The sequence below is a fragment of the Miniopterus schreibersii genome (assembly GCF_964146895.1).
Source record: "Miniopterus schreibersii genome assembly, chromosome: 1".
NCBI classification, from domain to species: domain Eukaryota; kingdom Metazoa; phylum Chordata; class Mammalia; order Chiroptera; family Miniopteridae; genus Miniopterus; species Miniopterus schreibersii.
Window position 1 is genome coordinate 158,274,928 of NC_138101.1, and position 27,224 is coordinate 158,302,151.

The following is a 27,224-nucleotide window of genomic DNA, read 5'->3' on the forward strand; positions in this document are numbered from 1 at the left end:
TACCTGGGTTGCAAGTTTGATCCCCGGCAGCAGTCAGGGTACATGCAGGAGACAACCAATCATTGTGTCTCTCTGACATCGATGTTTCTCTCTCCCTCTCTCTCTCTCTCTCTCTCTCTCTCTCTCTCTCTCTCTCATTCTCTCTCTTCCCCTCCCTCCCTCCCTTCCACCCTCTCTAAAAATCAATGGAAAAAATATCCTTAGGTGAGGATTAACACACGTACAAAAATATTAAAAACTCAAAGGATGTGAGACAAAAGAATGTATTTGGTATGTCTCCATTCATATGAAATTCAGGAAGAGGCAAAACTAGTCTATGATGATGAAGTCAGAAGAGCATTTAGCTTTGGGAAGGTCTTGCCTGGGAGGGGCTGTTCTGGGGGAGCAGGAAAAGTTCTCGATCTTGAACAGGGTGGTGGTTACACAAGTGTATTTACACGTAAAGCCATCATTACTTCACTGCATATATGTTAAACCACCATTTTAAAAGTTCAACGGGCAGTTTAAATAGTAAATTAGAGAAGATTAGTGAATGCAAAGAAAGGAAATTGCCCAGAATGTTGAACAGAGAGAAACAGATAAAAGATATGAAAGAGAAGAGGAATGATAACATCTCTCATACATCCAAAAGGAGGTTCAGAAAGAGAGACTGAGAAAAGAGACAGTGCTTGGGAATTTTCCAGAATGAAAGAAAGCGTGAGTTATCAGAATGAATAAGCCCAGCAAATCCTGAGCAGCATGAATACATAAATCCACGCCTAAACATACCATGGCGGCCCTGCAGAACACCAAAGAAAGAGGAAATCTTAAAAGCAACCAGGAGGACACATTACCTATAAAGGAACAACGATGTAGCTGACAGCAAACTTATCACTGCACAATCTGGGCCTCCTATTGGCCAAAGGCCACTCCAAGCTGCTGACAAGGTGGAAAGTGAGTTTCATTTGAAATGATTGCAGAGAGAACTTACTTTTTCAGGAAGGCCTCCCGTGTTAAATGCATCCTTCCTTCATGCCTTCAACAGGTTTTTATTGAGCACCTACTATGTGCCAGCCTGGTCAAGGACACTCCCTGCTCTCAAAGAGCTCAAAACTCTGAATTTGTGAGTTTTAAATGCTGCTCTGGCTGAAATACAGGTACTCTGTAAGACAAAAGGAAAGATGTGTAGCCCAGGGAGAGCTTCCATGAAGAAGTAAATCCAAGCTGAGCTCTGTCAGATGAAAGGTATTAGCAAATGAGGACTGTAAACTCCGAGAAAGCAGGAACTTGTCTGTCTGCGCACTATGGTGTAAATGCTGAATGAATGAATGAATGAACCAATGAATGAACCAATGGAGTAGCTACAACACAGGTTTAGGGAAAGCGTGTGGAGAAGAGGAAGCATAGCATGTTTGAGCCCCAAAGCTCAGCATGGCTAGAGAACAGAGTGCAAATGGGGAAGATGGGTGAGGGGGGGACAGGTGAAGGAGGAGGCTGGAAACCTAGACAAGGGCCCATTTAGACTATGTTAAAAGGTTTGCATTTTATCCTAACAGGGATAGGAATTCAATGAAGGGTTTAGATATATTAGATTTGCATTTGCAAAAATCATTTGGGTCCTAGTGTCAATGTCAGAGGCGTTAAGACTTCCTCACCAGTAATATGATGAGCAGCTTTCCAATTTCCACCCAAAAGAACTTGCGAGAGAAGGAGAGGAGAAGGGAGGGAGGGCGAGAGGGAGAGGGGAGGAGAGAGAGACGGAGAGGCAGACTGCATGTGAGCAGGTCTAAGAAATAAACATAAAATCCTGGCTATCCAAATCCTGCAGTGGGTATGTTTTCCAATCAGCCCGAGGCTTATGGCGAAGATAAAATAGGAAAGGAATATGTCCCCAGCTCCAGCTGAACATTCTGTTCCACTTTTCAATCTAAAAACTTCAATGTGCTGGCTGGCATCGCTGCTGTTCTCATGTCTGCCCAACACTGGTCCAAACCCTCCCCTGAAATATCAACATGTCACATGGGAGCCCAGGCAAAGGCTACTAACTTCTGTGAAGTTTGAGTTTTCCCCTTCCTGCAAAAGCCCTAAGCCAGAGAAGGATCTACGATCATGATTATCACTTTCCTGGTACAGACAGCTTCTAGAAAGGGGCAGCAAGCCCCAAAGAGCCTGGCTGAATAAAACCACGCCCCAGCCAATGTCAAATTCAGCAACATCTCTGCTAGCAGCTCGGTAGGGCTGCAGAGCGCTGGAGGAGCTGGGGAGGTTCTGAGGATGGGTCATCGTTGTGTGCACGGGCCCTGCCACATGGCAAACTCTGTATCATAACTTTCATAGCCCACAGCGCAAGCGTCTGCCAAGCCGCAATCGCAGGTTGCTCTCAACAGTCCGATAAAGTTTCTTGTCAGGACTGCACGCAGGACTTCCTCCAGCAAGATCGCAGTTTCACTTTGTCTAGTCAGCCGGAGGTCTGCCAAGACTGAGGAGGAGGGTTCGGTCTCAAGGGGTTCTCTGGCACGACCATCTCAGGCCCAGGAAGGGCAACGTGATACCTAAGGAATGAAAGGAAAGCCTGCAACTGGAAGGGTGAAGAAGCTGCCACAGGAACTGCCAGAGGGCAAGGCAAACTAAAAAAAAAACACAAAACAGTCTCTAGGGGCGGCTGTGGTCAGCTGACTTGGCTGAACACTGCACAACGCCAAGGAGCTCCATTCACCTAGACTGCACCCCCGCAGATGGAGGGGAGCATAAACGGAGAGGGAAAGGGACTCCAAGGGATCAGGGTTGTTATCTAGACGTGTGCCACAGTTAGGGGAAAGAGGCAGGGAGCTGTGGTAGTTGGTGTGGTACAATGTTCTGAACTCTGACAGATCAGCTCTTCCTAGGCCTCAGTCTTCTCATCTGCAACATGGGGTCATAATGTTAAGGACTGAGTTCAGTGTGCCCAGTGCCTGGAGCACAGTAGGAGCTCATAACTAGTATGAATTCCTATCCATACTAGAAACTCCAGGGTAGCTGTTCTTGCAAACTCACTAAAGATACAGATAATATTTTATTTCATCCTTGTAATCTCAGCCTCTAAGTACAGTGCCTGGCAAGCATAAGAACTGAATTTCCTGGTTGTAGAAGGAAGGAGGAGAGGGAACAAGGGAGGGAGGGAGCCAGCAACTCTATCTTTTATTCCTCTATCTTGGGCCCTAGACAATAGTGTCAGACACTACTGTGAACACGAACACATTCACAAATATAGTTTGCTGTACAGAAAGTATTTATTCAGTGAGCACTTACTCACCAAAGTTGAGTGCCTGCTGTATGCAAAGCACGGCGTTGGGGTCACAGGAAAACACAGTGGTTACTCCACTGCATCCCTGTCCTCAAGGATCTCACAACTTAGAGACTCACACATGAATCATCCGAGCCATGATCAACTGTGACAACACTACCACGGGTCCCAGTAAGGTGGGCCACCGGCCTTCCCTACCCCCCCCACCCAACAAAGTGGGCCCTTTCTTCCTAAAGGGTTCCTTCCTGATGGAGCCACGGAAATGCTCCCTCTCCGCAGCTGCGGAAGGGAAGCGGGGGGATGTCATCCCGCGTGGGCGCCCCGCTCAGCCTCAGGAAGGCCTGGAAGCCCACGGCCCGGGCAGCCTTCCCGCCCCCAGCTGCCACACCGCAGGCGCAGCGCGGGAGGGGCTGGGGTTTACTCAAGAATGTCCCGCTTTATCACTCTCCACAGCGACCTACCATACCGATTCGACCAAGGGAAAGTTTTCCCAGGACCCAAGAGGCAGGGTGTGATGCTCTAAACATCACTTCCACCACTGGGAATAGTAAACAGCCTAATGTCTAAATTCCAAGAGATATTACTGACATTGTTTATAATTAGCATGCTAAATAAAACTGAGACAAGCTGCTGGCTTTCACAGGCCTAGCCCTATTATGCATTTGGAAAAATGTGCGTGTGTGTATTAATAAGTGTGTGTGTGTATACATACATGCAAACACACACACTACTTGTGGGTCCGATCTTTCTGAAATTAGGAATAGAACATGACTATAAAACACACCTACCATATGGAGATGAGAAAGACAAGTGAAATAGACTTTCTCCTTCATCCTACGTGACAGATGAGCCAAGGATGGATTCCAGGAAATTGAATGGACCTGGGAACAGCTAAAGATGGGAACACATTGGGGATAAACCACATTTCCAGAGCTAAGCTTAAACTAGAGGATCATTGAGGAACATCGAGACCACTAAGTTGCACCCTCCATTAGCTTGGAGATTACCAAATGGAAATGCACAACCCATCTTCACTCACAACACAAAAAGAGCACCAAATATCAAAATCCCTAGCATTGTCCAGCCTATGGCATCTCTTTAAAAAAAAAATCAATAGCCTGAACACTTAACTCAGTCCTCTTCTCAATCTATTTACATTTTCTTCGCAATTATATTTAGTGGTCTTTGTGATTCATGGCTGAAAAGCAAAGTAGGAATTTCTCTGCAAGTATTTCTCTCTGGATTTGTTGTTGTTCATAATAATTCCGATGACCCCAGAGGAAAATGCTGAAAGTGATATTACTAAGTCAGAGTAATGGCCAGTGTCCTTAGCTCTTGCTTCCAAGTATTTCATCACCCAATGTGTAAAACAAATGTAAAACAACAAGCAGGCTGTCATTGGGGAAGCTTTTGAGTCAAGGTCCCAAGGGAGGAAACTTCACATTTATATTAATTATATATCACAGAAAAGGATCTATAGCTGGTGCTTTCACACTTACTGATAGTGTTTAATCCCATTTTCAATGGCCCAGCCAGCTCAGTCCAATGACTGGGAATGTTGTAAGTGGCTTAAACACAAAACTCCAGGCTCTGCTACAACAGAAGGCCTGAGATAAAGACGCTGAATTTCTCTGAGAGAGACCTGTTATCTCTCCTTATAGAGTAGGCTATGGTGAGCATAAGTGCTCCACAGAACAAAAAAGAAAAAAAAGGAGCCCACCAACTGAAGAATGGATGAACGAAATGTGGTATGTCCATATAATGGAATATTATGCAGCAATAGAAAGGACTAAAGTACTGATTCTTGCTACAACATAGATGAACCCTCCAAACACTATGTTAAATGAAAAAAGCCTGACACAAAAGACCACATATTTGTAATTCCATTTAAACGAAATGTCCAGAAAAGGCAAATCTATAGAGACAGAAAGTATATTAATAGCTTTCTTAGATGAGGAGTAGGAAGGAGTAGTAATAGTAAATGGAAAAGAGGGATCTTTCCTGGCTGACAGAAATGTTCCACAACTAGATTGTGGTTATAGTTATACAACTCTATAAATTCACTAAAATCCATTGAACTATTCACTTAAAAAGGGTAAATTTTTAAAAGAAATATATATGTTTTTATTAAATTTTTTGGAGAGGGAGAGAGAGAGAAAAACATTGACCAGCTGCCTCCTGCACGCCCCCTACTGGGGACTGAGCCACAACCTGGGCATTCACCCTGACGGGATCAAACTGGCAACCTCTGAGTGTATGGGATGAAGCCTAGCCAAGTCACACCAGCCAGGGCAAAAACGGTGAATCTGATATATGTAAATTATGCCTCAATTTTTAAAAAGGTAGAAAGAATAAAGACAGTGTATTATTTGCTAGATTCTTAAAAAAGTTGGGTCTTAGTCATGAGGTCATAGGATGTCAGACCTGGCAGGAACCTTTAGCTCAGTGCATCCTTGAGCTACACCTGGAGCTCCCCTGGAGAAACTGAGGCTCTCGGGAGGGGAGAGAATGAAAGCCAATCGCTCAAACCCAATTACATAATTAATGGCTGAGCTGGGATCAGAACCCAGTCCTCTTAATTACTTGTCTGGTGCACTCTTCAGTTTAGCTTCATTATTTTGCTTCATGCAAACTTCCAGGGCATTAACCATTCGAATAAAATATGTTCACAAGCAGATGTGCCCGAGTCACAGTCAATATGTTTTTGGAAGATATACCATACTGGATAACCCATGATTTAGTTACTCTCTGCTCGCATTAGTGCCTATATATTTCACTAGCTTGTGTCTTCTTGTCTTCTCAGTATTTGTTTTTGCATGAAATCTATGGTGGTGTATAACCTTTAGACTGAAGATTCTTTCCTTACCCTAAAGATACACAGATGAGTTTTTCAGAAGCTGAATCAACTCTCAAAGTCTTGCTGCTTCAGTACAACCAACAGCAAACATCCTAATTCGGACCTGGCCACAGGGGCTTATCTTTCTAATAGAAATGTAAAATAGATCTTTATTTGTTACAAAATTAAAATGTGATCCAATTACACAGAATATGAAGGAACTTATTGAATTGGGAAAAAAAAGAAAAAGTCACACACACTAATTTAAAACAATGATATCATAGCCTTAATTACCATGGGCTTTACTACTGTAGCTTTCAAACAGTACTGCAATAGGAAGAGTCACAGCCATGCCTAAGATAAAACACACATAGAAACTTACGACTCTGTTTAAACAAACAAATGAGAAAGGTAAGAATTTTAACCAACTTTTTGGAGAAAAATTGACCACCCTGAAAGTTATTAGTAAGCTTTAAGCAGTGACCAATGTCATGGACTTATGTGTCTCCTTAAAACTCATGTTGAATCCCTCACCCCCAACGTAATCTTAGGAAGTGAGGTCTTTGGGAGGTAAATTGATTTAAATGAGGTCATGAGGGTGGGGTCCCCATCATGGGATTAGTGCTCTTATAAGAAGAAGAAATGCCAGAACTTGCTCTCTCCAACATGTGAGGATACAAGAAAAAGAAAGCCGTCTACAAGCCAGGAAGAGAGCCCTCACCAAGAGCTAAATCTGCTAGCACCTGGCTCTGGACTTCTCAGCCTCCAGAACTAGTGTATGGTATTTTATTATTGTAGCCCAAGCTAAGACAACCAAATACTTACTTTCCAGTTATGTAGACCTCTGTACAATTCATGACAGTGATTAAGGTTAAGTGATTATACAATATCCCTTCTTCAGGAACTCAATCAGGGGTTAGTTATTCATGTGCATTAAAATATGTGAGAAAATATTTAGCCTTCCTAAATCTGCATTTTGCAAGGGGCTATTCTTGCAGTGACTTACTTATACATTTATAGCCTATCTCTCAATGCTTTTGCCTTGGCATAAAGTGAAAATTTAAATAGAACTGCATATTTAGCTCAACTTCCCTGTCACAGAACCAGTCCTTAACTTTCTAAAATGTATGACTTTAGCCTCAAAATGATGTCTATCTCCAAACTGCTTTACTTTGCTGTTGTCTGTATACACAGGGGCCAGTTGGATGGACGCTCCCAGGATGCTGGCAGTCCCCCAAAAGGCAGGTGCCTCCTCCTCCTCAAACACAGGGGGAAACATGCAGTTAATGAGGAAGGGCAGAGCTTCACTGACCAGTATGTGTGGAAGCTCAGAATTTAAATATAGCGATGACCTCACACTCCCCAAGGCTCTGAACTGTCCCTAGGGATCAAACTTGTCTAGCCAGTCTTTCTTTCTCTAACAAAGCCCGACACTCTTGCCCTGAATGACCCAGGTGATACCCAAAGTAGGAAGAAAAGCTCCCAAACTGAAGTCAGTCCTTTTGCAGGGAGGCCTGCTTGAACCCTAAACTGGAAGATCTTGGGTAAGGAACAAATATTCTGTTTCAAAGCACAGAGGTTAACCTCCTATCTGTTAGAAGAAAATAAAATAACCTTAAACTGCACAACCTCTAAATTATCAAGTCCCACATATGCCCTAATTTTCTCCAATGATTCAGTTTATCTAATTTGTGACCAAGGCAGGACCAGGAATAACAGAAGTATGTGAGGTGGGTTAAAGCTATGGATACCTTCTTTTTAAAAAAAAATATACATAAATTGAATAAAGTGAACTTATTGAAAGTTTGATCAATAAAGAAAAAATCGCACCACCCTAAGACAACTAGATTTATGGTCATAAATATCTTCTGTCACCCATTTCCATTCAGGATCCTTATAGATCCTTAGAATTCTGCAAGCTGATACAGGGCCCTTTAAAACATAACTGAATCTAGGCTTCTTCACCTAGAGCCACTACTCTTCTGCATCTCTGCAGAGAAAGGCCATGAACCTCAGCTTTCACTGGCTCTTGGGACAGTGGCCAAACAGAGAGAAGTCAAGTTGGAGAACTCCCCAAGGTGGTTCTCAGGTAACCAGCTGGTTAGATTTCATCTCCTGTGGGGTTAGCTTTGCCTCGCTAGGCAAAGGAGGCACTTGGCCTGGGTAGAGAATGATTTCTGTTTTGGTTTCTCCAGGGCTCGATTCTAAACAGCCCAAATAAAGGCTCTGCTGTCCTGAAGGGCACCTTTCAAGAGAAACAAAAATAGGACGCTCGCTTAACAAAAGGGGACTGTTTGGCCACCAACGTCCCAAATGGGGTCTGACCGTAGAACTGGAAGGGCTTTCTGCAAAGTTAAAAAGGCTGAGAAGAAAACAGCAGCAAGAAAAGAATCACTGCAGAATCACCCACTCCAACCTTCCTTCCCTCTCAGAAGTGCCAAGGGATAAAATATAAACCCCTTTGAAGAAAACTCCAGCCGGAGCTCAGCTTTCAGGCTTTAGAAGACACTGGCATCCCAAGGCCTCCCCACTGTCAGATCAAACACACACAAAATAGTTCCCCGATATCTGCCCAGTTTCCCCCAGACCATAAAAAACAGGCTTTCATTTTAATCTACTTACCACACTGTGGGTGAAGGTCTCTAATTTCACAGCACAGAGATAACACACATAATTCATATGACATATTAGTGGAAGATCTACAGGGAAGGTATTTAGTCAGAGCTCATTGCAAACAATAAGGAGCTTGGCTACCGCCTCAGAAGGCAAAGGGATGGTGGCCCTTCCAACAGGCAAAGAAAGACCCCTCCTGTCACACTAGCTGGAGTTAAAGATAAGTTCAGCCTATAGGTATACAAGTTGTTTTAAGTCAATAGGTCTCCCTCATTACACAACACTTCTCCAGTCCCTCTGTGAGCTGCAACATTACCAATGTCTTCCCAGGACCTCCAGAGGCTACTGCGTACGTGAGAGCCTCCTGGAAATTGGTAAGGGCCAGAAGCACAGACTGGCAATCCCACTATAATCATAATCGACATCGTCATCCACCAGCCAGTAAACACTTGTGCGCTTTTTCTCTTCCTGGTCAACTAAAAAAGTTTAAAAGTTTAAAAAAATCTTCCAATTATTTTCCCATGGCTAGACCCATCCTTTGAAGATCTGACAGCCTTTCTCAAGACCCTCTTTCAACTTTCTCTCCCAGGAAGCCTTTCTCCAAGGGCAAGGTGGAGACCTCTCCACAGTCACTATTCATTCCATTTCTCCCAGCCTTGAGGTCCTGCCAATTGTGAGGCAGATTCCCTTTAGAGACAGGATAAATCAATGCTGGGCTGTGTAGAAAGTTAAAAAAAAAAAAAAAAGGCAGTAACTCAATCATCAATTAGACACGTTGAGAAGGAGACCACCATCAAAGCACATACAACTCAATGCAACCCGAAGCAGCAAAATATATCAGACCCACACTCTGGACTTAACACATTCGTTTTATTTATGTCTTTATGTAAATGTAGTATGTCCAGGTCTAAAGCCAGTTTTCTGAGATACTTGTCTCTGTCACTATACCAATCCATACCCTTTACTTTCTCGACCACATCCACTTGGACCTTAGGCTTATTTTTTCCTGATATCACTTCAAAATCCATGAACATGACCTGATATAAAAATTTCACCTTCCAATTGCCTGTCAAAAATGCAGCTCTATCATGTCTCCAGCCCAGCTGTCCCTTCTGAACTCCAGACTCTTGCTAAAATACTTTCCCCCTAATTCCACAGGTAACAGACCCTGCCAGACCCACATTTCCAACTGCCCATCAAATCCTTCCTTCCCTGGCACCTCCAACTCCCCACCCAAAGTGGAACCCATGCCTCTCCCCTCCTCATCCCACACCAAGGCGTTCCAGCCAGTAACCCCACCCACCTCCGGGAGAGACTCCCCTCATTGACTCACCATGCCCCTCCAATACCACCCTCTGGGAATTCTCCCTCCGAGCCTACCTCCTCACCGTTCAAGTCCCAGCCTGCGGTATGTCTCTTGAGAATTATCACAAAGATCACCTAGCTCAGCTCCTTATCGACACTGTCAATCCTCTATCCCAACATCAACATACTTAAATACCTTACCAAGAAAAAAATCAGGTATTTTTCACATGCTCAAAAATTTGCCACAGGAAAAAGTCCAAAGTGCTCAGCCTGACCCCGCCTACCGTCTCCAACCACACCTCCTAATCCTCACCAAGCCACTCCATGCTTAGGTGAAGCTACGCACCTCATTCACGCTACCTGTATGCCATGAACTTGCCCCTTGTGTAACGTAGCCCAGAATATCCTCACTTTTTGCCTTCTAGGCAAATTTGTCCCCATTTTCCCAAAAAGTAGGCAAGGTACCCACTTCAGTGAACTTTCCCTGACTCCTCATGAAGGGCTTTCTCCTTCGTCTGCACGCTATTTTGTAAGAATCTCTAGTATAGCACTCTTCACATATTGTGAAATTACAAGTTAATTTGTCTTTCCTGCCTATGAATTCCCTTTATTCAACTTTGTACCTCCATTAAACAACATGGGACCGTGCACATAGTAAGTGCTCAATAAATACTTGACGGATCAATGAAAGGAGACAATGTATAGCATCACCTTTAAATATCTGAAACTTTCCATGAATATTAGATTATCTTGCCTCATCCCATTTTCCCCTGAACTGGCTGATCTTTCATATACTGATTCTAAATTGCACTGTCATTAGCATCCCAGGGGCATTCACTGAATGCTCAAGTAAAAGACAGAGACATGGGACAGAAGACTCAAGACAGTCTACAACACTGCCCTGGAGGAACTGAGACCGATGAGAAGATAAACAAAGCTGAGGCCGCAAAATGTGAATTCAATAAGGACCATATAACTAATGAGCAATAAAACCAGAGTGTGTTTGCTACTAAGAAAATAATAATGGAAAAGACCAATTAATAAAGCAATGTTGTCAAACACCATGGTAATTTTCATTATAACATTTTATTAGACACAATACGATACTGATATTTTTCATTGAGGTTTGCAATAAAATTTCTCCACTGAATATATTTTTAATCTAGATGCCAGGCATTGATCGATGCTATGTGCTCTCCCTTCAAATGTTCATGGAGTTTAAAATCATCCTTTTAAACTATGCACTGAGATAAGGGGAGTGCATAGTGGTTTACGAAGCAAATTTATTTTCAACATTTTGGTCATCAGAGTAAGCATTATGTATATGAAAGTTAAATGTATTCTAAACTACATAAGATCTCAACTCTTTAAACAAGGTCTTTCTGAGGTTCTGGATTACCAAGTGGTGGTGTTGACAATGCTACAGAGGCAAATACTGAAATAAGAGCAAGGGAGAGATGGAGGCTCCCAGTAAAATCCCTTCTGGATGGCAATGCAGGAAAACATGAAGAGGCAGGAAGAAAGCAATCCAGACTAGAGATGAACCAGGTAAATCTTCAGGATTTCCCTGGAGATACCACCCTAATGGTTGGAAACTCTTGGGCAATTACAGGGCTCCTGGGCGGTGACGGGATAAAGTCACTGGAACCAAGTCAAAATGTAACACATTCTTGGACTTTTTAATTTATAGGTCCCACTGGGCAAGCGGCCTCATTTGATGCTGCCTTCTCGGATCCTGTTTCTGCTCTTAGGGTTAGCTTATGACCTAAGGCATAAAAATATGCCTCTATCTATTGTGAAAGAAGTTGTTTGTCTCCATCCTTAGGAGACAAATGACAAAATAGTGACCGTAGTTCCTTGGCCCTTAGTGCTCCTTCCCAAACTTAAGGAATATCAATTACTGAAAATTCTCAGACATAGTAATGAGGATGGAGAGGTTGAAACAAATACACAAAACTTGTTTTTCAACCCTGGCCTTGATGCTGTTATTGCCTTGGCCTGCCATAGCTGATACCTGGCCCCTGAAGACTAGCCTACTTGTTAAAAGGCAACACAAGGCAAGCATTTTTATGACACAGTTATATATCTTCTTGATCTGCCTGACTGGCACAATATGCCTCTGTGCCTGTGCTTGTGTGTGTGTGTATACACATACATGTATGTGTGTGTGTGCATATGTATATACACAATTATATTTATACACAAATTCACTTTGTCATGGAACAAGGGCTTATTTTCATTTACTGACTGTTTAATATAATAGGATTGGGGCTTCTCAGCTAGAGTCTGTTTCTTAAAAACCAACCACTCTGAGTCCGTATTTGTGTATCACCCACACTATCACAATACAAATTAGACAAAATAGATGCTTAATGGTGTAATTCACTTTACAATGGCAGCATTATTACAGCGTTACTCTATTTTCATTACTACTGCATATTAGAATCAGCTTCCAACATGTTTGAGTGCAGAAATAAAACAGCCCAATCACAGTGCCAATTAGTTCTATAAAAGTCGTGTAGTATATCAAAACTAAAGCATTTCACAGCATCCCACAAAGACAGGATTCAGCTCTTGGTTCACAGCTTCTAGCTTGCTATGCTTCTACACCTACTACACTTTGACCTATCCTAGGCTAATTACAAGCTAAAATCAATAAAAGACCCTTAGCAAGTTCTCCAAGAAAGGATATTACAATCCATCAGCACACCCTTACCTTGTGCTAACATTATTTTCCTGGGTTTACCCACTTCCATTGTGTACCAATAACTACTCTTTCTCTCGCTGCTCTCTCATCAGCTCAAATACTGTAACAGCAGAGCAATTTCAAGCAGGTTGTGAGACTCTGAGAGTATTGCTTGCAAAGTGCATGTAAATTATTAGATTACATTACAAGTGAAAGACTCAGCAGTGGGTCACCATAGTGGAGCATTAATGTAGAACAAGTTGAATGGAACCCTTGCAGACAAGCTACTCCAATGTGATTTTTTGGCAGCAAGGAGAAAGTGAGTACAAGGGTAGGGAGGGCAAGGAACGATGGGCTGCTGCAAAATGAGGTGTGAGAGAACAGGGGAGCACAGCGGAAAAGAGGGAGCTCCCCCAGCCTCAGTGACTGGAGGGGGCAGCCAGAGGGTACCACAGGAATAGTGGGGGCAGGATAGAAGGGGGCAGCCAGACATGGGTCCTCCTCTAGCTCAGCTCAAGGTGTGGGGTGTAGCCTCAGGGAAGTCAACAAGTGGCCGATGGGGTTGAACTTAGGTGATCTGACCTCACTTGGCAGGATCCATCCAATGGCAGCTGAGCTGAGGGACTGGGGCAGGATGCAGTCCAGGAAAGGAAACTGGCAGTAAAAGGAAAGTCTTTAGACTCGGATGCCCTGGAACTCCTACTTATTTCACAGAGCAGCCAATCAGAGCCAAGGGAGATGCTCCATGCAAAGGGAGCTAAAGACCTGAGGACACAGGGAGAGGTGGCTAGAGGGCCCCACTGCTCCTATACGTCCTCCGTCATCACCACCACACTAGACGTGTGCCAGGCAACCTGCCAGGGGATGCGACAGGCAGAATCCTGTGACCTTCTCACCACCTTGGGAAGTCAGCACCATCATCATCCTCAATTTCCAGGTGATGAAAGAAACAGACTTAGTGGTTAATGAACTTACCTAAGGTCACACAGCTCACACACAGCACACCTGGGCCTCTGGCCTCGGTCTGTCTCACTCATGGCAGGCTTGTAACAACCATGCATGCCATCTCCCAACACATCCAGCCTTGATCTGAGTTGCTCAAGACTGGAACAGGCTTGAACCTGCCACTGAGAGGAGGCTTGGTGGATCCAAGGCAAACAGAAGTGGGATGAACAAGGGTGGTCAGGTCCAAATCCAAGGCCCAGCTGGAAGAATAAGCAGTAGAAGCTGGGCTTGCAGTGTTGGTAAGTGCGGAGCTGAATCTACTGAGGAAGCAAACAGCTCTGCGGGGCAATGTGGGAGAGGTTATGTGCACAGCTAGTGAGCACCTGCTTTTTGCCAGCACTGTGCAGGAGTAAAGCAATAATCCCTGCCTTGGCCAGTGTGGCAAATGGTTAGAGAGTCAGCCCATGGACTAAAGAAAGGGTCCTGGGTTCAGTTCCCGGTCAAGGTCACGTACCTGGGCTGCAGGGTTCCCTGGCCCTGGACAGGGCATGTGCAGGAGGCAGCCAATCGATGTCTCTCTCTCACATCAATGTTTCTCTCCCTCCATTCTTCTTCCTCCCTCCCTCCCTCCCTTTCATTCTCTCCTGGGGGTGACTACACTCCTACCCAGGAAATAACACTATAAGACAGCATAAAGGAGCCTTGCAAAGGAAGAGGTTACATGCTGATTGAATGAAAAAGGCCCACACAACTGACTACTGTAAAAGACAGGGTCATGGGAACTATGGGAGGGAGACGGTGTATCCTATCTGGAGCTAACATGCATGTAGGATTTAAATAAGCAAAGAGAGACAGTGACATAATAGATAAGGGAGAGTGGGTGAACGAGGGGCGGGGGAAAGAAGAAGCAATACAGAAGGAATAGGGGTGAAAAAGGCCAGCCCAAGATGCACTTAGAGGACAACCATCAGAAGCATCTGGTCAAAGGTGACCCAGACAGGAGGCCACACTGAGAAACACCACCACCAGAATGGAAGATCTGGGAAGGCAGGGCTCTGACCTCACCTGTTTGCTGCTTCATCCCCAGAGCCTAGCACAGTGCCTGACACATAGAAGGTGCTCAGCAAAGATTTGTTGAATGAAAGAATGCCACCCTCCTGCTTTTACACAGTGACATCAACTCCAAGCAAAGGGGGTCCCAGAATTTACATTCTAAGCCAGTCTGGGCAGAAGCATGCCCAAACGTAATAGGATGTTAATGAGCATTTGCTAAATGTGGCATAGAGATACTGTATGATTACAAATAATAAGTATTTATATTATTTTCCCTCCCCCACCTCCTCCCTGAAATCATTATGTGGAACATCTGGAGTTCAACATCAGTTACTGTGTAAACCCTCCCTTTCCCCTACCTCCTTCCTCCCTCCCATGAAAGGCTACTTCTACCTCATGCCCAGGAGAAGGTTTTACAAACTGCAGGAATAGCCCCAAAACAGATCATAAAATCAGTTTGGTGGCTTGTGAGTTATACTTTGTCTTTAAATAATAGAGCAAAAATAACTATCACAGGTAAAGCTTAAATATTTTATGTGAAAACTTTATTTCAAGTGTGTGTGTGTGTGTGTGTGTCTGTGCCGGCTCACGATGCAGTATTTCCTTATTGTAGGTCACAGTATAAACACTTGAAGGACAATGCCCTAGAGGGGCAAGAAAAACCAATATTAGGACACTCCTTTTCACATTCAAGCTGAATGACCCTGTCTTTCTGGCTGAACGTGACTGTCAAAGGTATTGCTCTTTAGGCTGTAAACTTGGCTCATCCTGAAATGTTGAAATACTCTGTGCAACATGCTAAGTTCAAAATCAGTTCCTTCAAGGTATCCCCAGTTTCATGACACACAAACAATGTTTTTTTTAAATTAAAATTTATTTTTTTCTAGTTACAAAAGCAATACATGCAGGAAACTGAAATTCAGAAGAGCACAGAGAAAAAAGAAACTCGTAGATAATTCCACCATCAAGAGATGACCACTTTATAATTTCATCACTTAGGTATACGTGGGTCCATGTTAATAGGTATATATGTATGTGTGTGTGCATATATATAGATGCATATACATATATATCATGTGTACATATACACACATATACATATATACACATACACACATATATTCAAATATCGTGTGTGTATTATATACACACGTATACACATACACACACTGTAGTTTTTACAAAGAGGATACCGTTCTGTGCACAACACTATGGAAGCTGGGACTTTTCACTAAGCAATAGATTATAAACATTTTCCCGTTAATAAATATTTTTCTTCTAGTACAATATGATTTTCACTGGCTATGTAGTATTCCACTTGCAGACTTGCTCTTGAGCACCTCATAAAAGGCACAACTTTAAACTATCTGCCTTGCAAGAGGACTGCGGCAGAGATACATCCTCTCCCACTGCACCCCTGGCTGCGTCTAACTCCGCCAAGCACTGACTACAAGACGCTCAACTCCATGTCCTGTATTTTACTTTCCACTAAGCCAGACCATGACACGCAAGCACTATTTTTGCTGTGCTTTAGAACGGCTTTACTGGCACAGCTGCAAGCTCTCTGGCTAATTTTTAATTAAAAATGAAAATGACCAGTGGAATTTTAAAAACATAACAATTACTGACAATGTTCCGCTATTGATAAACAGCCAAAATACCTCACACTTTCTTTCATACATATCCACTACCGAGTGCTAGATTAACTCATGTGCATCTTAGTATCCTCGGGGGGTTTCCTGGGAGGCAGGAACTCCATGTTGCACCGTACTGGAGCTTCTGAGCATCCTGGCACAGCACACAAGTGGAAGGAACTAATATTAGGTAAGGAAGTGGAAGACTAGTGTTGCAGTCACAGCCTCACTGTGCACTAGGAGCGAGGCCTCATACGCATTGTTAGATCTCCGGGTATCAGTTTAAACAAGAGGCCAGGCCAGCTGATTCACAGGCCCCCTCTGGCTCAGCCAGGCTTTATTCTAATAAAACATAAGCAGTGGCAGCACCATATATCTGTAGCTATTTCTATTATATATTATCATAGAGTAAGCACTGCATATGTAACATACACCCCCAAGCTCAAGATTAGAATGCGAGCTTTAGAAATTTCAAGAGCCCTTTCAGAGTAGCATCAGTTCTCCTGCTGATTCTCTGCAGGGCCTCATGGAAGTCGTAGAACCTCACTAATCTTCAACCTTCATCCTTCACACTGTGAAATTTTACATCTTCTGGGTTGACAGCCAGGTCTATAGAAACTGTCCACTTTCTGCATAACTGTGTTCATCAGGAGTGGTTCGTGAGTGCCAGAAATGGTAAAATACACCTCTAGCCATTTCTCACTTGTCATCATCAGTCAACTAACACAGTCACTAAAAGAAGAATCACTTTTGATTATCGAAGGATTTCATTTGCCTCTGCTTTCCCAATGCTTCATTACCTGGACAATTGAGAGTTATGAGCAGTTCACCCTCCCCGTTGCCCTGTCTGTTCAGACATAACGTCCCCATCACACAAACGTTTGTTCCTAGGAGTACATGCTATACTGTGGCCTTCTTACCATCCACTGGTTTTATAACTGTACAGTGAAAACAAAAAGCAATGCAGTTTATTGAAGAGTTTGTAGACTTGCTAAATATATCCTGTTTCTTCTGTGATCTGTATGTTGAAAATCCATTAACTTCTAGCTCCTCCCCATGACTGGCACTGATTGTATGGGATGATCTTCTGGAAGGGCAGAATCACATCTGGTGGTCTTTTCTCCGTCTTTGTCCAGTTCTTCAGGTTTCTTTAAAACTAATTGGAAGAGTCAATAAACACGCCAGCTGATTTCCTCCACACACTAGGAAGCAGATCACCGTGCCCTTCAGAACTGTTCTGGTTCTGTTTCCCCAAGTATTCCCTTACCTGCCTTTGTCAATTGGCATTCTCGACAAGTTCATCATAACTTCTCAAAGTGTCAACTTTTCCTCTTTTCACTGCCCTTGTTAAAGATAATTTAAAATTAGAAAGGCACATTCCCAGCCATTTCAGAGGCAATGCTAATTTTCTTTTGCACAGAAGGCTCTTTTCCCTCTAGAGATTCCCTTCCTTCATTCACAGCCCCCACTCCCCAGCCCCAGACAGGCATTCTTAATCTCTGTATGCACTACTCCATTCCCCTATTTTCACCACTCTTATCTTTTCCCCAAAATACTTCACCCAGCGAATCACACTTTAGCTTGTGGTTCTTCCTTCACTCCACTTCTGAGAGAAATGTCTGTGTCTGGAGATTGTAAAGTCACCTTCAGGAAAGAGGCATACAGTGGCTGTCAATTAATCAGGATAAGACAGAAAAAATTACATCGCGTGCAGCTTTGCTTCTCAGTACATGCATTTATACTTTGGGGATCAAGAGGATTTCTCCCAAAACAACCTAAAATTCATATTTATGCCTTTTGTTTGGCTATAACTAATTCTCTACCTAGCAGCACCGTTAATATTCTGGATTAGTTAAAACAGTGATTACCATACCTCATTACAAATTTAAGTGTTGGTCCCTCATTTCCCCCCCTATTCTGTTCCACCTCTGTTTTTTGCAGCCTGCCTGTTTATCCTTAGTGGCATTCTTTGCTTATAAAATAAGTCAAATGATTTCATATTCAGTAATTTTCATCCCCACATCTAGTTTGACATATAGGTTTTAAGCCAGTTTATTTTCCCCCATTAAGCACAGACCCAAATGTCACCATTCTTGTCACGTATACAATTCCATCAAGTTTCAGAGTGTCATTTATACACAATTTTATTTCTTCTTACTTCTTTCACACACGCCTACCACTTACGTACAGCAACTTCGCTGCATTCATATTTCATAAACTTCATCAGTATTCAGCCAAATCCTCCCCCAAAGTAAGCCAGGTATTTTTAACAGTGTGCTGCCTCTTTCACAGGCTTGAGGATCGTAGACTAAGTGGCACCCTTCCTTGTACCCCAAAGAGTTTCACCTATTATAGTCTGGTCATGGACCTAGGAACTTCCTAATAATTTAAAAACTGTTAGTTCATTATCAAAACTCAAATGCCCAACCACACTATGAGAGATGACGCGGGGCTGGGAGCTGATACATCTTCTATACCATATTTCTTCCTGCTCACTGCCAGCCTCTGACTGAGCTTCAGAGAACACAGCACTGGGACAGCCTGGAGTCCTTCAGTCCTTTCAAGGATGTGGGTACTTGCACTCTCAGCTGTCAGGGGACACTGTAAAGGGTTCCCCAGCTGGCCACCAAAGCCTTAGCTCTGTGGACAAGATAATCACCAGGAAACCACAGCGCCACGCATTGTCAATGTGCCAGAGCACGTAATATGATAAGACAGTTTGCAATAATGACGTGTCAGTTAGGGCCATAAACATCTGTTAGGGGGAAAAAATGTTCTTCCATCAGCACAAGGGAATTGTTACCTATAATTCCTGTTAACATTAGCATGTAAAAACCAGAGCACAGTCAGCCTGCCTCAACCATGGCTCCTGCACAGGTATTCCTCACCATGCCCTGATCCCTGCTTCTAAGGATTTCTTTACACAATCTCCTTGATGTTTTTACTACAAAAGCAAAAACTAAATAAGTAATTGGGACGTCGCAAAAGAAGAGCAAGACTCCCAAGCTGAATTCCCAACACTATGGCATCCAAGATATCAAAAGATAACCACAGACTATCATTAAGTTGAGTGGGAGGGCCCTGGGAAAGTTAGCCTCTGCCCGTGTGGTCCCACGGATGCCTTCCTTACTGGCCCAGGGAACACAGGCCTAGGCTTGGAAAAAGAGTTTCTTAGGGAGGAATCTAAGTGTCCTTTATTGATATTCTTTAACATCTTCCTTCTAACCCTTGAATTTCCTAACTTTCCAGATTTATGGAACACTTTACCAAAGATATGCCTTGAACATATCTGAGCAAGAGGCAAAATTAGCTGGCATTTCTATCTACTATCATACAGGGGAGTACTTACACAATGCTACCAATACTACAGTGCATAGCTTATTTGTGAATACAATAGCCCTCCCAAATATGAGAATGATTTTGCATCCCCTACAACTCCAGAGAAAAAATTATGGCTCTAGGCTTGGGTTGAAATTTTCCCATAAAGTAAAAACCTCAATTAATCAGAATCAAATGATTAAAGTGAATTTCTATTCTGCTACTTGCAACTTGAAGAATAAGGGAAAAATAACAAAACATACTGCTATTATGGATAAAAGAAAACAAAAACCGCAATAATTTCCAAGATGGGATCAGGACGGATCTAGTCCAATCTCTGGCTCTGTCCCCACTTACAGTTCTATAATGTACAATCAGGACTCATCCTCAGAACAGTGACCCTGTAGCACAGTAAGATCCTCAAACCTCAAAGAAAGGTTCAGTTACATCCTTAATGTTCCTTTTAGGGTAGAAAAGGGGATAAACCATTAAAAATATATATTCAATAAGAAAAAGACCAAAAAAAAAAAAAATCTGGTTAATCTGTTTGCCCAAAAGAAAAAAAAAAAACCGTAAGTAACACACCTTAGTATCCTTATAGAAAAATCATGGTTTACTTAAAATTAATCAAAACTCAAACACTAATTATCTGAAGAGTTTTTTTGAAGCAGTAATTCAAAATGACTCAATTTTATTTTTCTTAACATAAAGCTTAATAAAATGGGTGAAAAATTTAATAGCTCATTTCCAAACCAACACTTCCCATCACCATCACGTATGAGATAAAATACAAACACACACACATAAAAACAAAACAATTTAAAAAAAATAATAGATGAAAGAGAGAGAAAGAGAAAGAAAGAAAGGGAGGCTGTTCCTAGATTCTCAGCAAGGAAGACAGTCTTTGTATTCACAAAAGCATTCCACACTCTAGGTTAGGGGCCTAGACTCTGAAGGCCTTTCAAAGCAGCCTCTTCTCGCTCTGGAAGAACTCACCACTAATGTGGGCTGAACGGGTCAGGAATCCCCTTGAGGCAGTGCATGATGTCTACCTCACAGTCCCTTCACACCGGCTCATGGGCGACAAAGAGGGTAAGCGCAGGAAACATCGTATGAGGAGAGCTGTGTTTTCTATAAAAAAGCCTTGGCATGTGGGGCAGTAACATTATGACTCTCCCCAGACACCTAAAATGTAGTTACGCATTTTGCTTCTACAGACACCAAAGTACATATTTAAGCTAAGAAGCACAGCTCATCAAGCAGACTTGGAAGATGGAAGGGAAAGAAAGAGCACACTCAGGAAAAGCAGCACATGCTGCAGAGAACATACCATGCGAAAGAATTTCCAGTGACATCCAACTCAGTCTGTCCTTCCAACATCACAACCCAACTTCCTTTTCTTTTTTTTTAAAACTAAGTTGTGGGTGTTTTTGTTTTTAAATGTATCTTTATTGATTTCAGAGAGAGGAAGGGGGAGGGAGAGAGAAACAGAAACATCAATGATGAGAGAGTCGTCATTGATCGGCTGCCTCCTGCAGGCCTCCGACTAGGGACTGAGCCCGCAACCCGGGCATGTGCCCTGACCCAGAACTGAACTGTGATCTCCCGGATCCCAGGTCAACACTCAACCACTAAGCCACGCCCGGCCGGGCGCACCGCAACTTCCTGAAGGCAAAGGTGGGAGAACTGCCCCCCAAAATGGGAGAAAGGGGTGCATCTTAACTCAAGGAGACCCACAGGCTTGTCTCAACACATTCCAAAGGTCAGCTCTGATGGACAGGGGTCAGTCTGCTTCCCAAAGTGATTCAGTTGTCACCAAAAATTCATGGAACATTTTCATTTGGAGGCACAACTATTGCAGCGAACATTCTCATACCTCCCTGCACCTCACTTAGGCGTATTGAACCAGCACCTCTGCTGCCTAGAAAACACGAGCTTACAGGCCTCATGGTTAGGGGGCTTCCACACGGGCTCCATACTTCAATGCTGGAAACAGAGATGTTTTCTAAAGCCAAGGGCTCCTCATAATGCCAGAAGGCTTTGGGAAATTCCAGCAGGTGACTAACATAAAAAGAGTCTGCTATAAATGTTCTTAGCCACTGAAGATTTGACTTCTGGATTAATAATTCAATTCTTTTTAAGAAATAAGAGGGAAGCAACAGAAAAGCTTATCATAAATATCATCAAATGCATTTTCTAAAATTATTCCATTACATTTTTAGAGGTTATAATTATAAATGTTTTTATGAGCAATTTACTGGAAAATTAAAGTCCCGTGGTTTAAAAAATAATTATTCCATCCCTCTGGCAAAGGATTCTTATCCCAGCCAGCATCTCTTTTAAACTATGGGGCATCAATTGTTTATTGTGGAGAGCTAGGTCCATGTAAGAAAACTTGATCTGAGAGTCAGTCTCTAGAAAGGGTGCTAAATTGCCAGGCAAGAGCATCCTATCCGAAAGTGAATCAGCTAAGACTGAAGGGGGGAGTGGAGGCGAAACACTTTCAAAGTCAAGATGTGTGTGGTTCTAGAATTCCTCGGGGCTACAAATAAACTATAGGCTTTGTTAACTGATTTTAAATAAATTTAAACTGAGCTTCCAGGGGGTTCAATCTCAACCCAACTGAGCTTTTCAGTGTTAATCTCATCTTTTGGTTTCGATTTTTCCCTTAGGTTGGCCTGCCCTAAAAGCATTCAACCTTCAGCACTGGTGTTCCCGACCAACTGTGTGGCACACGGCCCTGTGAGGATAACTTCAGTGAAGTAAAATATGTAAGCTTCTGGCATGCATATAATAACGAGATTCTGGAAAAAGGTTCTTAACAACAGTTATGTCACAATGCTCATGGTTCCCTGAAGTCCCTGAAAGCCTTGTTAAATTAAAGATTCACTGTGGTTTTTTCCGCTTCATTCTTACTTCCCATGTTGCCTCTTGCCTTTCTTTTTTCCCTTTCATTTTCTAAAGATGGGACTGAGTGACACCAGCCACCATTAATACTACCTAAAAAATGGGACAGTTTTCATTAAAACTGCTAACACTCCCTGCTCAGTTTTTAGGGGAGAGAGGAGCCATCCTTCAGATTATGAAGTCACACATGGGATTTTGGACGCTCAGGCACAAACCATACAACAGCCAATTCACACGTGGACTCCCAGGAGTTCGGAATCTAGCAAGAGCTTTAAGTTTACTTAGGTAATGTCTCATAAGGTCACCTCAATGTCATGAGAATCCAGACCACAATCTCTGTGGCCTTTGAACACTGGCTGGATGGACACTAACCCTGCAACCTCTCAGGAAAGCATCTCCCAAATCAAGAAACTTCCCACTTCACCCAATGCCAAGAATTCCACTCAACCTTCCTTGAGGTTGAAAATGCTAATTATAAGGTGATGATGTTTGCTTTTCCTTTGAGTTGTGTGCCTCTATGTTTTAAGTATTAAAAAGGAGTAATCACCTAGTGTGTAGGTTAATTTCTTTCCGATATTGTAATTTATGCAACATTAATACTGGATGCCAGCTCCAATTTTCTTGCTGCTTACACTCTGGGAGCCGACTTGCATATTCTGCCAACTCCATTACATCATCTGAAAACCCAAACATTTCCCATTTTCAAATCACTCTCATCTACCGGGCATACTTACACATTCTCTCTTTTTTGCCCTAGTTCACACACAAAGATCAGTACCCCTGAGGAGCAGAAGCTACATCCGAGGTTAAAGTCTGCAAATGCACATAATTTCTGGAAGCTATTACCACTGCTGTGTTAGCTAAAGGATGCCTCCATCTCTGACCTTCCTTTTTCCATTCAGACTGTTATATAACCTAGTGCCTGCGTGCAGGATGTGAGTTGAGTGTTTGGGCCTTACCTCCTCTCCCTCCCTTCATGAAATCTCCTGAGGGGTGGACAAGGGGTTGCTTCACAGAAAAGTGGGGGGTGACCCTCTAGGGACAAGGGGATATGGGTCAGCAGGTCAGCGGTTCAAGATGCACCCCTTCTTTGTCCCTCTTCCCTTTTAGCTGAGCCCAGGGGGCGGGTGGTACTGAATGCCCCAGCGTTATATAATTTGCAAGAACAGCAAGTTACGGATTTGCTAGTTGGTTCTGCAGCCTGCCACCCTGATCTCTTGCAAGAACACCTTCTGGCAAGAATGACACCTGAAGACGCTAACAACAAACTTGGGGGTGGGGGGGGTTAAGACCGAGGGGAGAAGCAGCTCAAACCAGAAATCAGTGTGACTTCCTAAATAATATATCCCCCCTTCTTTAAAAAAAAAAAGCCTCAGAAACACATGAAGGGGATTTTCTCCAGTGTTTCTGATTAACCCTGTTACATAACCCGCTGGCATTCCAAATCCACGGTCTCAGGGTCTAAATATACTCTTTGCAGCCAAAAGCTCTCCACACACAAACTCAAGGAGCTAGCGGTAGGTCCCGGCCCCCAGCCCCATCCCTCTCCCTTCACTCCCGGCCCTCGCTGCGCCCACCCCTCCCGCTCAAACAGCGGTTTGGTGCGTTCACTCTTCGGAAATCGCCTTTAATTAAATGTTTTTCACGTCTGTCATCCTGATGGCTTTTACTGTACTCGAATTCCGTGAATGGGAAAGCGCCCGGACAGGGGGTGTGGCTAAGGTGGGGGGGGGTACTGTAAAACAGCCAGCACATGATCAGCCATATTTCTACCTCCAACTATAACAGGGACAGGAAGGGAGCGGTTCCCTGGGTCCCCAGTCGCCTCTTCCCAGCCCTCCCCAAAGGCCTCCAGAAGCCGAGTGACAAGAGGAGGGGGCGCGCTGGGCTAGGGCTCGGCCGGGACTGGCGATTCTCTGTCCCCAGCCCTGGGCTGCTCGCGAGAGCCAGCTTCCTCCGGAGTGACAGGCGTGATTTATACATTATTTACAACAGTAATTAAAGCAATAGCTTCCTCCTGTTCTTTGCAAACTCCAGGCGCATTCAAATAAATAATTCTCTCAACCCCAAGAAAACCCCCACATTATGTTCCGACACCTTTAAGAAAGAGGGAGAGAGGGAGCTTTCCCGAACACTGCACTTGAAGTAGGAAAAACCAAGGAGGGGGCCCTGGAGCCCCCCCCACACACACACACCACCCACACCCACACACTCGAAATGAAGTGTGAAAATCGCCCGGGGAGGGGGCAACCTCGCTCGCACTATCGAGCCAGCATTCAACTTGCACTGACCATTCCCAGGTTCCTGCAGAAACCCTGGGAAGCTCACAGAGGGAGCGATTCCCGGGGCAGAAATAAGTTTGGGTGCCTTTGGAGCTCTCTTTCACGGCTTGTTTGCTTTCGCAGACGCTCGCTCCGAAAGCGCGTGGAGCGCCCCACAGGACCGCCGCCTCGGCGCGCGCCGGCGCGCACACGCCCCCCGCCAGCGCCGGCGCCGGGCTTCGAACCCCCAGTCTGCGAACTCGCGCATCTCCCTCCACCGCGCCCGCCAGACAACTTGGCGAGCACCTGGCGCGCCCGCAGCCCGCTCCCTTGAGCCCTTCTTCCAAATCCCAAGCCCACCGCCGTGCTCCAGAGGTGCTCACGCCGCCCCCAGACCCAAGGGCGCCCCCTCTGCACGCCAGGGGCTTCCCTGTCGCTCCCTCTTCCCGCTCCCCTCAGCTCTGTGGGGGATCGAAAACGCAGCCGGGCTCGGGCAGCCGGGGCCCAAACTGTCAAGAGGAGAAAAGGTAAAAGGGGAGGAAGGTGGCCATAAACAGATTTTTTTTTCCTTCTTAAAAGGACACTGCCGCTTTAAAAGTTTTTTTCCCGGGCCCCCACTCTCTGGTTCTCCGTATTTTGGGGGAGCGTATTTAATTTCGGCAACGCGGCTTTCCTCCTCTGTGTGCAGAAAAATCAAAGCCAGGGGGTGAGCCCGCCGGCTGTCAAGCCTCCTGCCGCTTCCCCCGCCCCCCTTTCCTCCCGCAAACGGAGAACCGGCTGCAAAAGTTTGCAACATTTCTGGGGGGCCGAGGGGGGAGGGGAGAGGGGTGCTGCGGGCTCGGGGCGCCGCTGCAGGCTCGCGCGCGGCCCCGGACCCCGCGCCCCGGGCGCCCGCTCCCGGCCGCCCCCCGCTCCGCGCCCCGGCTCCCGCCGCCCCCTCCTCAGCCCCTCTCGCAGCCTCCTACCTCTGCTGGTGCTGGAATAGCTCTGCCTGCGCACCGGGGCGGGCTGCTCGCTCTTGCGGGCGGATTCCTGGTTCAGCGGGGTCTCCCTGGAGCCGGCGGCCGCGTCCGCGCCGCTGCTGCCCGGCTCGCTGGCGGCGGGGTCGGGGGCTGCTGGAGCTGACTCCATGTTTTTTCCCAATGTAGAGATCGCTGGAGATGGCGAGCTCCGAGACTCCCTCTATCTTCTGTTTTCAGAGCAACTCTATGGTACCAAAAAAAAAAAAAAAAAAAAGGGAGAAGGAGACCGGGGAGAGCAGGAGGGAGAGCGGGCGGCGGCGGGCGGGCGAGGGAGAGCGCTCGGGAGCGCTCGGAGTGCGTCTGGGTGGACGGGCGTGTGCGCCCGAGAGGGGACGGGAGGCGGGTCTGGCCACAGGCAGCGCTAGCGAGAGCGTCTCCAGCCGGCCCCCACACCCACGTTCCCCACCCTCCAGACCCCAGACCGAGAGCCGCGGACTGGCTGCCAATTTTGGGAGGTGGGGAAAAGATGGGAGGAGGCGCGGAGAGCCTCTTGTGCCCCAGTCCTCCCCTCTGCCCAGTCCAGGGACAGAAATAAAGATCGGCGAGATGATCCTGTGCCTACTTCTGAGACTCTCGGGAACAGCTGATCCCCACCCGCATCAGCCTGGGGAGAGACAGATCCGGCTCTCCAGGCGGGGGGACCGCCGGTAGCTTCCTGCAGCCCAGCCCGGGACTGAGGAGAAACTTAACAGGAATTAGACCTGGACTCGACACCCCCGGGAATGCGAAGGATGGCAGGACCGCGCACTTCTGACTTTGGGATGGGACGCCCACTGGGTTTCCAATCTTGGTGTGATACGTGTGTGTCTAAAGCAGATTGTGTGAGTTGAGAATCTCATGGACGGGCAGCTTCTGATTGAAAAAGGTCTCTTTCAGCTCCTGTGCCGTTTCCTCCGCGGAGGATCCAGAAACACTGGGCAGGGCGATTTCTACTGAAGAAAACTTTGGCCTGTTTGGTCCGTGACTCTCTAAGCGGGATGCATCTCGTTCATGCCTGGCTGCTAATTGTCAATTTCCGCTGTTACTTTTGCTATTAAATGTACAGTTTCATCCATAAAATATATATTGGAGAAGCATTAATAATATTTGGATAATAAAACTCAGATAATTAACAGCTCCTAATAAGTCACATTATTGTAGGCATCACTCTACACCCCCCCTTTCATTGAAACACAGTAGGTGCTTAATGAAACCCAAGGAAAATGGAGAATTGCATCAGTGTTACCTTGACGTCCCCCCCAACTCCAGTATGAAGGGACAATACAAATTGGATGAGTGAAAACATTCAGGTGGTAGCAGCCTGATTTCTCTGCATCAATACACAACCCGCCATTTCCTTTTGCCTGCGGAGACACTGATGAAATCAGTACATTTTAAACTCT

At 44.9% G+C, this 27,224-nt stretch overlaps 1 protein-coding gene and 1 long non-coding RNA gene across 4 annotated transcripts in view; both read right to left on the bottom strand.

Annotated features, from left to right (window-relative positions):
• The window catches only part of RORA (RAR related orphan receptor A), a gene marked incomplete at its 5' end in the record, with an annotated part of 669,505 nt that extends 643,469 nt beyond the window's left edge, over positions 1 to 26,036 (bottom strand). Inside the window, one exon of one of the 2 annotated variants that reach the window (XM_081159584.1) lies at positions 25,786 to 26,036. In XM_081159584.1, the coding sequence (XP_081015710.1) occupies positions 25,786 to 25,951 (166 nt within the window). The remainder of the gene's footprint in view (positions 1 to 25,785) is intronic. The other variant, XM_081159583.1, reaches the window with a different exon arrangement.
• On the bottom strand, positions 17,407 to 17,928 carry LOC308567750. Of its 2 annotated transcripts, none has more exons than XR_014000366.1 (3): positions 17,910 to 17,928; positions 17,606 to 17,672; positions 17,407 to 17,490 (listed from the first exon to the last, which is right to left on the bottom strand). It is a non-coding gene; the product is annotated as an uncharacterized lncRNA (long non-coding RNA). The 2 variants fall into 2 exon arrangements; XR_014000367.1 differs by having other exon boundaries at positions 17,896 to 17,915.
• Positions 26,037 to 27,224: the final 1,188 nt, after the last annotated feature.